General features: G+C 40.4%; 1 protein-coding gene across 1 annotated transcript; it reads right to left on the bottom strand.

The window, feature by feature from the left end:
• Positions 1–4587: 4587 nt before the first annotated feature.
• On the bottom strand, positions 4588–9293 carry LOC125540682 (senescence-specific cysteine protease SAG39-like). The gene is made up of 2 exons (XM_048704271.2): positions 8750–9293; positions 4588–5488 (listed from the first exon to the last, which is right to left on the bottom strand). Exons 1-2 carry the CDS (start codon positions 9246–9248, stop codon positions 4863–4865), a joined length of 1125 nt encoding a protein of 374 aa, XP_048560228.1. The 5' UTR covers positions 9249–9293; the 3' UTR covers positions 4588–4862.
• Between the last annotated feature and the right edge of the window lie 1162 nt (positions 9294–10455).

Raw genomic sequence — 10455 nt, forward strand, 5'->3', positions numbered from 1 at the left:
TACCTTTGGAGACACCTGTAATGCTCCTTTATAATCACCCATTTACGTTGTGACGTTTGGTAGCACCCAAAGTGTTCCTCCGGCAAACGGGAGTTGCATAATCTCATAGTCATAGGAACATGTATAAGTCATGAAGAAAGCAATAGCAACATACTAAACGATCGGGTGCTAAGCTAATGGAATGGGTCATGTCAATCAGATCATTCAACTAATGATGTGACCTCGTTAATCAAATAACAACTCTTTGTCTATGGTTAGGAAACATAACCATCTTTGATTAACGAGCTAGTCAAGTAGAGGCATACTAGTGACACTCTGTTTGTCTATGTATTCACACATGTATTATGTTTCCGGTTAATACAATTCTAGCATGAATAATAAACATTTATCATGAAATAAGGAAATAAATAATAACTTTATTATTGCCTCTAGGGCATATTTCCTTCAGTCTCCCACTTGCACTAGAGTCAATAATCTAGATCACATCACCATGTGATTAACATCGATAGTTCACATCATCATGTGATTAACACCCATAGTTCACATCGCCATGTGACCAACACCCAAAGGGTTTACTAGATTCAGTAATCTAGTTCACATCGCTATGTGATTAACACCCAAGGAGTACTAAGGTGTGATCATGTTTTGCTTGTGAGAGAATCTTAGTCAACGGGTCTGCCACATTTAGATCCGCATGTATTTTGCAAATTTCTATGTCAACAATGCTCTGCATGGAGCTACTCTAGCTAATTGCTCCCACTTTCAATATGTATCTAGACCGAGACTTAGAGTCATCTAGATTAGTGTCAAAACTTGCATCGGCGTAACCCTTTACGACGGACCTTTTTTTCCACTTCCATAATCGAGAAACATATCCTTATTCCACTAAGGATAATTTTGACCGCTGTCCAGTTATCTACTCCTAGATCACTATCGTACTCTCTTGCCGAACTCAGTGGTAGGGCATACAATAGATCTGGTATACAGCATGGCATACTTTATAGAACCTATGACTGAGGCAAAGGGAATGACTTTCATTCTCTTTCTATCTTCTGCCGTGGTCGGGCTTTGAGTCTTACTCAACTTCACACCTTGTAATTCAGGCAAGAACTCTTTCTTTGATTGCTCCATTTTGAACTACTTCAAAATCTTGTCAAGGTATGTACTCATTGAAAAAACTTATCAAGCGTCTTGATCTATCTCTATAGATCTTGAAGCTCAATATGTAAGCAGCTTCACCGAAGTCTTTCTTTGAAAAACTCCTTTCAAACACTCCTTTATGCTTTGCAGAATAATTCTACATTATTTCCGATCAACAATATGTCATTCACATATACTTATCAGAAATGCTGTAGTGCTCCCACTCACTTTCTTGTAAATACAGGCTTCACCGCAAGTCTGTATAAAACTATATGCTTTGATCAACTTACCAAAGCGTATATTCCAACTCCGAGATTCTTGCACCAGTCCATAGATGGATCGTTGGAGCTTGCATATTTAGTTAACACCTTTAGGATCGACAAAACCTTCTAGTTGCATCGTATACAACTCTTCTTTAGTAAATCCATTAAGGAACGCAGTTTTGTTTATCCATTTGCCAAATTTCATAAAACGCGGCAATTGCTAACATGATTCGGACAGACTTAAGCATAGATACGAGTGAGAAACTCTCATCGTAGTCAACACCTTGAACTTGTCGAAAACCTTTTGCGACAATTCTAGCTTTGTAGATAGTAACACTACTATCAGCGTCCGTCTTCCTCTTGAAGATCCATTTATTTTCTATGGCTTGCCGATCATCGGGAAAATCCATCAAAGTCCATACTTTGTTCTCATACATGGATCATATCTCAGATTTCATGGCCTCAAACCATTTCGCGGAATCTGGGCTCATCATCGCTTCCTCATAGTTCGTAGGTTCATCATGATCTAGTAGCATGACTTCCAGAAAAGGATTACCGTACCACTCTGGCGCGGATCTTACTCTGGATGATCTACGAGGTTCAGTAGTATCTTTATGTCTCGACCATTTCGAGACTCCTCGTCATGTCCGTGATCACATCCGGGACTCCGAACAACCTTCGGTACATCAAAAATGCATAAACTCATAATAACTGTCATCGTAACGTTAAGCGTGCGGACCCTATGGTTCGAGAACAATGTAGAAATGACCGAGACATGTCTTCGGTCAATAACCAATAGCGGGACCTGGATGCCCATATTGGCTCCTACATATTCTACGAAGATCTTTATCGGTCAGACTGCATAACAACATACGTTGTTCCCTTTGTCATCGGTATGTTACTTGCCCGAGATTAGATCGTCGGTATCCAATACCTAGTTCAATCTCGTTACCGGCAAGTCTCTTTACTCGTTCCGTAATACATCATCTCACAACTACCATATTAGTTGTAATGCTTGCAAGGCTTATGTGATGTGCATTACCGAGAGGGCCCAAAGATACCTCTCCGACAATCGAAGTGACAAATCCTAATCTCGAAATACGCCAACCCAACATCTACCTTTGGAGACACCTGTAATGCTCCTTTATAATCACCCAGTTACGTTGTGACGTTTGGTAGCACCTAAAGTGTTCCTCCAGCAAACGGGAGTTGCATAATCTCATAGTCATAGGAACATGTATAAGTCATGAAGAAAGCAATAGCAACATACTAAACGATCGGGTGCTAAGCTAATGGAATGGGTCATGTCAATCAGATCATTCAACTAATGATGTGACCTCGTTAATCAAATAACAACTCTTTGTCTATGGTTAGGAAACATAACCATCTTTGATTAACGAGCTAGTCAAGTAGAGGCATACTAGTGACACTCTGTTTGTCTATGTATTCACACATGTATTATGTTTCCGGTTAATACAATTCTAGCATGAATAATAAACATTTATCATGAAATAAGGAAATAAATAATAACTTTATTATTGCCTCTAGGGCATATTTCCTTCACATATCACATATATCGATAGTAGTTATTTCTTTCGGGAGAATGTCATACAGAAACTAATATTCAAAGGAAACTTCGTGGAAACCATGTTTGAAAGTTTCAATTTTTTTTGTCAAAAAGTAGGATGTTAAGAGGATGATATTCTATTGTCATGTGAAATTTTAAGTCAAAACATTATAGGATGCGAGCTATGAAAAAGACAAAATCAGCAATGAATAGTGATGCTACTGTTCGACACTATTCAATGATGATTTTTTTTCATAGCTCATATCTCATAATGTGTTTGAACTTGAAATTTTGCAAGGCAATAGAACATAACTCTCTTAACATCCCGTATTTTTTTCTGATTTTTCCGAAACTTCAAAACATCGTTTTCACATGGTTTTCACCGGTTTCCATCGAATGTTGGTTTTCATATGATATTTTCCCATTTCTCAAAGGTTTGTTTTAAATGAGTATTACTTATGTTTTAAAACAGAGGGAGTAACTTTTTAAACATGGACAAAGAGGCCGTTGGAGCACATCAATAAATTTGTTGCATGACATGATATATCATGAGCAAGTAGACTATGCTCATGGGTAGCTCACATCAAGGGACGAGAGATGTTTCCACATATTTTTCTACTGTATATTGATAAGAGTGTGCTATATAAAGATAAGTAAAATACATCATTAGTCCTAAAACTATTCGACCAGTGTCAGGTTAGTCCCGATGATATGAAAATGCGCATGTGGATCATAAAACTTAGCTAAGTGCGTCCTATCCACATTGTATTAGCTTTGACTTGTATGGGTGGTAGGTTGACCACTGTCATGTGGCGACTTTTTGCACACCCCCCCCCCCCCCCCAAAAGGATCATCTCTTTCTAAATTCGTGACCATTTTCTTTGCACAAGACCTATGCGGATGTTGTCTAGCGATCAAATTTGACCAAGCCATCTATCTCATCCCTTGATTCTTTCACATCTGTGTCGCCACCAGGTGGCGGCGGCTCTCTGAAGACGGAATAAAGTTCTCCTCGCCTACTGTCTGTTCTGATGGTGTTTCTAGCATCGTTGGAGTGCATGTGGAGGTTTGTCTCCGGCGGATCTCATGGCATTCGGTCGGCGTTTGCCTTCGATGGATCCACATGGATCCTTTCTTGGTTTGTTGTATTTGTGTGTCTACAGGTTGGATTATTCTGATTTACACTTCTCTTCATCAGCGCTAGTTGCTATTCCGGTACGCTGGTCCTATAGGAACTTAGCACGATGACTTCCGATAGTCTACCACAACAGGGTTTGCTCGGCTACGATGAGGAAGGGGCGAAGATGCGCCACTTCAGCTCGCTCTAGTGTTAATAGTCATCACTAGGTGGTCCAGGGACCTAGATGTTTTTTGGGTGTTCTTTGTACTACCTTGACAGTTGAGGAATAGATCGAAAGTTATCATCGCAAAAAAAGGAAGTTTAAGAAGGGGGAAATTGTAGAAAGAGCTCATCAACTAATTAGTAAATTTACCTGCATTTTCAAAATCAATTAACAAATACCGATACGATGATTTTTTAAAAGGAAAGTACAATTGTTTTTTGAATTTGTCATATCCTAGTACAATTGTTTAAACTAAAACCATGACACTTATTTTGGAACGGAGGGAGTAACACATACGGACCACAGAGTAACATGTTTTGAACTTTTGACATATATAGAATGGATAACCAATCCATCCAATTTATTTAAGATATGCATAAACGTGCATAAATGGATACAAGGACATATAGTTTTATTGGCGGGAGATGAATATATGTGTAGTAAAATATAGTAGGCGCATCCATGCATACAGAGCAACCCAAAATATAGGTGAATGCCATTTCCGTAGGTTTCAGGCACGCCCAGTGCAGTCGATCTCATCAGATCAGATCAGACTATAGGATATACCGGCTCAATTGCAAGGCCGCAGAGGCCTTCCGGCTCATCAACATCCTTCTTCAGCCAGACGTAGCCCTCCTTTCCCCACTTCTCGCCCCAGGAGTTCTTGGCGATCCAGTACTTGACCCTGTCGACCCCCTTGCCGGCGTACCCGACAAGGGCCAAGGAGTGGATGCGGTCGTTGGACGAGCACGGGCCAAAGTATTCCCCGTGCTTGATGCACATGCCGTCGTACAAACCAGCTTGGTAGAACTTGAAGCATTCGTCGTTGGAGTCGAACCCGACGGCGACGGGTCGCCCCGCCACGGCTGCCATGAGCTGCTCCTCGCAGTTGGGTTTGACGAATTTGTAGTCCCTGATCGTGGCCGCGTGTTCCTGCAGTTTCCCTCTCTCGCACTTGCCGTCAGTCTCTTTGTAGGGGTACGTTGTGCTGTTGGCGATGCCGCCGTTCCTCAAGACCCAGTAGTAGGCATTGTACATCTCGCCGCTCGTGCAGCCTCTGTCGAATGTGTCACAGTCGATGAGCTCCTGCTCGGACAGAACCGGCGGCTCGCCTCGCTTGGCGATTGCGTAGGCGCTTTCGATCGTGGCCACGGCGGAAAAAGCCCAGCAAGCCCCTGCAATCCAGCACACATGATCATTAACCGGCCGGTCGACTTAACTTGTAGTTTTCAGATAAAATGCTTCAAACTATAGGGGAGCATTAGGGTCCTTGGTGTATAAATAAGATTATGGCAATTAACCAAGCTGGTACCTTGGTTACCTATTGTATGTATATATGTTTAGCGGACACTACTATCTCCATATCAAGTACTTCCTCCGTTCCTAAATATTCCCTCCGTCCCAAAATAAGTGTCAACTTTGTACTAACTTTAATATAAAGTTGTACTAAGGTTAAGACACTTATTTTGGGACGGAGGGAGTATAAGTCTTTTAGAGATTCCACTATGGACTACATACGGAGCAAAATATATCAAGTACTTCCTCTGTTTCTAAATATTCCCTCCGTCCCAAAATAAGTGTCTCAACTTTATACTAACTTTAATATAAAGTTGTACTAAGGTTAAGACACTTATTTTGGGACGGAGGGAGTATAAGTCTTTTTAGAGATTCCATTATGGACTACATACGGAGCAAAATGAGTGAATCTACATTCGAAAACATGTCTATATACATCGGTATGTAGTTTGTGGTGAAATCTCTAAAAGACTTATATTTAGGAACGGAGGGAGTATAAATGATTGATCAATTCCCCTAAAACAAAGGTCGATCAAACAGGCGGGAAAAACTCTGGCTTGGGAGAAGTTTATGTGCTTAAAACTAAATAAGTTATGTGCAACGAAAAAGGTATTTTATGGTAATCACTAGTTATCACACGTTAGAGTTATTCTAAAAAATGATTCTAATTGTTTATTTATTTTTTGATATTTTGATACACCATGATGTATTTTTCAAAAATCGAGACAAAATTTTCTTCCGAAGTTTCTGATAGTGATGCTATAGTTTTCATAAAGTGCTTCTTTAATTTTTGAAGGAATAAGTATATTTTTCGTCCTCGAACTCTTTCGAAAGTTGAGAAATCATCCTTCAACTCTAAAACCACAAAAAGTTAGTGCCTCAACTATTTAAACCGGATACTTTTCATCCCTAATAAGGTTTCAGGTGGTTTTACAGTGACGTGGATCCTGCTTTGACCAAAACGGACCACGTGTCCTGGTTTTGACTAAAACAAGCACCCGCCGACTCTCTCTCGCCCTCGCATTCTCTCGACCCCCTTTCCCATTCACGAACCCTAAACAAAGCAGCGGCAGCGCCGGCGGGGGGCAGTGAAGCGTGGTTACGGCGGCGGTGGCGGTGGCGGCGTGGCCTGCCGGTGATTGCTGGCTAAGCACGGCTGCTGTGGTGGTGGCTGCCAGGGCACGGCGGCGGCGACCTTGACCACGACCAGTCCTGGGCGGTAGCGGCGGCGGCGATGACGATTCCCTCATGGGCGGCGACGATTGAGGCCTGCGGTTGCTGCTTGAGCACGGCTGTGCCGTGGAGGCTGGCTGGGCACGGCCGCGGCGACCTTGACGGACGACAACGAGATGGATGCCAGAGGTATTTTTTGGTTGCAACCGTTGCAATCTTCCATTTGTGAGTAAGGACATGCCTAACATTCTGCTTGTTTCTATTTTGTATGATTATAGGGTAGTCACATGGATCCCAGAGAGGTGGTCTTCATTAGGGTAGTCACATGAAGATTCAGAGGCTGCAAGTGAAGATTCAGAGGTTATTTGCTACTGTCAGTTCTTATGAATGGCTTATTTGCTGCTGTCAGTTCTTATGTCAGGCCATGTGAGAATTCATGTTTGTTGTTGATTGTAAGCTATATTCAGTACTATTTCTCTTTCACATTTAGTACTTTGTCAGACTATGTTCAACTAAATTGGGTCGAGACTATGTTCAGACTATTTTCAACTAAAGTGGGTTCAGACTATGTTCAACTAAATTCAGTACAATGCTCTGAAATGTCCAAATTATGTTCAGTTATATTCAGGTTTTGTTAAGCTATATTCAGTACAGCTGCCTTTCTCTTGTTCACACACAAGTAGAAGTAGTGCAAGCACTTACCTTTTATCTTGTTATTACTTGTACACGCGCACACACACATACTTATGCACAAACACTTAATTGACGTGGCAGTCAAAGTCAACATGGCCTGTTTCAATCAAAACAGGGTCCAAGTCACAGTAAAACCAGTTATGAGGGACGAAAAGTATCTGGTTTGAATAGTTGAAGGATGAAAAGTATCCGGTTTAAATAGTTCAGGGACTGAGTTTTGATGGTTTTGGAGTTGAGGGATGATTTCTCAACTTTGGGAAGAGTTTGAGAACGAAAAATATACTTATCCTATTTTTGAAAGTTGTGTGATTTTTATATTCTGGAAAGTTTAAATTCTGAAATTCTTATAATTTATTAGCGTTGTGTCTTGTGTCCATCATAAACTTCTGAAAGCTAGCCACAATTTCTTTTTATCCTTTAATATTTGAAACCTCTAATTTCCTGGAGGCGTTGTGGTCCTCAAAATATCTAATAATCAATATTCTGACAACGTTTGGTTTTGTCAGAAACTCGGGTAACCACTAGTTAGCCTTCCGCTTAACTGGGCTGGTATTCTCGGTTATTTATTGAATGCTTATCTAGTACGACGCTCATCCTAGCATAGGTTTTCAACCAAACATGGGGAAAATATCTACCTTGGGGAAAGTTTAAGTGTTCGAAACCAAGAAAGCTGCGCATCACAAAAATATGATGTGTTATGGTAACAGCTGGTTATGTCTCATTAAGGTTAAAATCATTTTTTATTTTTTATATGACTTCATACTCATACAAATATATTTGATTAGTATCAATAATTGTAAAGCATCAATGTTGATTGTTTATGCGTATTTATTTCAACGAAATTTAGTCTTCTCTAACTAAAAATAGGTTCCTTCTTGTATATAAGGAGAGCTCCCTCTCTGACTTCATTAACGAAACCAAATTAATGTCTTGTAACCACTAACCACTACATAACTACTTGAAGAAAGCAAAAAGAAAAAGGATCGAACAAGAACTCCAGGTGGAACATCAATGCGGCTGGAAGTCATAGCTCGACATTCTAGCGACTGATGATAGTAACTTAAAATAGTACAAAACGATAGATGAATCCAAACATCAAATGCATGATACTCATTCCGTTCTTAAATATAAGTATTTTTAGAGATTCCAATATGAACTACATACAGAGCAAAGTGGTTGAATCTACACTCTAAACTACATCTATATATATCCATATGTAGTCCATATTGTAATCTAAAAAGACTTGTATTTAGAAATGGAGGAAGTATACTAACCGCATACTTTTCCTTGATTTTTGACTGGGGTGACTTTGCTTTGATTCACCCAATTGATGCTACCAGGCACAGCATTTGGCGCCGGCTGAGAATTGGCACCCTCGACAACAACGCCAGCGCGAGTTGTAATCACCATCTCCTCTGACGGCACCACACGGCCGCTGGTGTGCGTGGCAAGGAACTCCTCGTGGGTTAGGTCGGCGAACTGGTTCACCCCGAGGGTGTACGAGAGCCTGCCATCTCGGTTCGCCGCCTCGATGAACTCTACGTTCCTGCGGAATATGTCAAACCGCCGCAGTTTCTCCTCGACTCCCGCATACGACTTGCCATGCTTTGCCATCCAGCCATGGAACCTCTCCATCATCAGCAGAGAGTCCTCCAGTGCCCCATCAGTGGGTACCGCAACGAGGCCACGTGAAGAAGATACCAGCGGTAGCACATCTGTCAGGGTGACCACAAGGATTAGAGCAACAGCTAAACCAGACTTGGAGGACAGCATGGCTGGATCGAGGTGGTTCTGGTGCTTGCTGGACGTGCATATCCTGCAGATTAAATATATATATAGAGAGAGTGTGTGTGTGTGTGCGCGCCGGGGGGGGGGGCGGGGGGGTAGAGATAGATAGATAATAGAGATAGAGAGAGCACAGTAAATAATTCTACAACCTTAATAATTGTTGAAAACGGCCAAGCCCATGTAAATTTTAATTTTATATTTAAATATATATAGAGAGGGGGGGGGGGGGGTAGAGAGAGAGAGAGAGATAGAGAGCACAGTAAATAATTCTACAACCTTAATAATTGTTGAAAACTTAATAATTCTACAAGCCCATGTAAACTTTAATATATTATATATATATATATATATACATGATATAAAGATAGGAGAATTAATTATTCATAAAATTTAAAAATTCAGTTATCTTTTCTTCTTTCGCCTCCAAACATCGTTCAAATACTCATCAATATGAAGGGCTGACTACACCTGCCATGTGGTAAGATTCAGTTATGTTTATATGTATAAGTTGAGGGTGAAATATGTGTATCTACTTTCGTCGAAAAAATGGTTTAGATTTTTTTTCACAAACCACAAATAGTTATATTTGTAATTGGTATTTTCATAGGCATACTTCAGCTCACATGTGGGGGTTATTATTTTTCTTAACTAACTATAATACTCTCATGGTCAATATCTCTTGGGGGGGGGGGGGGGGGGGGGCACATATCTTCTATTCCTAAATAGCTACAACCCACTATCTATTTTTCCTAGCCACGCAACCATGCCGCATAAGCATGTCATGCATAAGTCATAAATCCTATTTTTTTGCATTACACTATGCATGCAATATAGCCACATCATAAATTCATGCATGTTAATTATTCGCAATTATTTTGCACTAAATTTTGTATTGAGGATATATGTGTTGGTCGATTGTAGAATATCTATGTCGTTGACCTTTTACATTTTTGTTAGAAACGATATTATTTTAATTGAAATTCAATGTTTATACACTTTGTATGTTTTTCAAATTACATTTTCCTTCCATTTGTTTTAGATGTTTTTTGCAAATATTTATGCATTAATTTTTGCAAGATTTCCCACAGCAACCCGCAAGGCATCATCTAGTTTCTTTCAAAAAGGAGGATGACCCCCCCCCCGGCCTCTGCATCAATCGATGCATACAACCATTTTATTAAATTATTCACGA

Source organism: Triticum urartu, chromosome 2A (genome assembly GCF_056163025.1).
Source record: "Triticum urartu cultivar PI428250 chromosome 2A, HENAU_Tu73, whole genome shotgun sequence".
Lineage (NCBI taxonomy): Eukaryota > Viridiplantae > Streptophyta > Magnoliopsida > Poales > Poaceae > Triticum > Triticum urartu.

Bases quoted from the DNA above. Each gene is read 5' to 3' on its own strand.
- LOC125540682 (XM_048704271.2), bottom strand. From the start codon at position 9,248: ATGCTGTCCTCCAAGTCTGGTTTAGCTGTTGCTCTAATCCTTGTGGTC. The intron at 5,489-8,749 runs GTTAGTATACTT...GCTGGATTGCAG, and splicing joins AAATCAAGGAAAAGTATGCG to GGGCTTGCTGGGCTTTTTCC.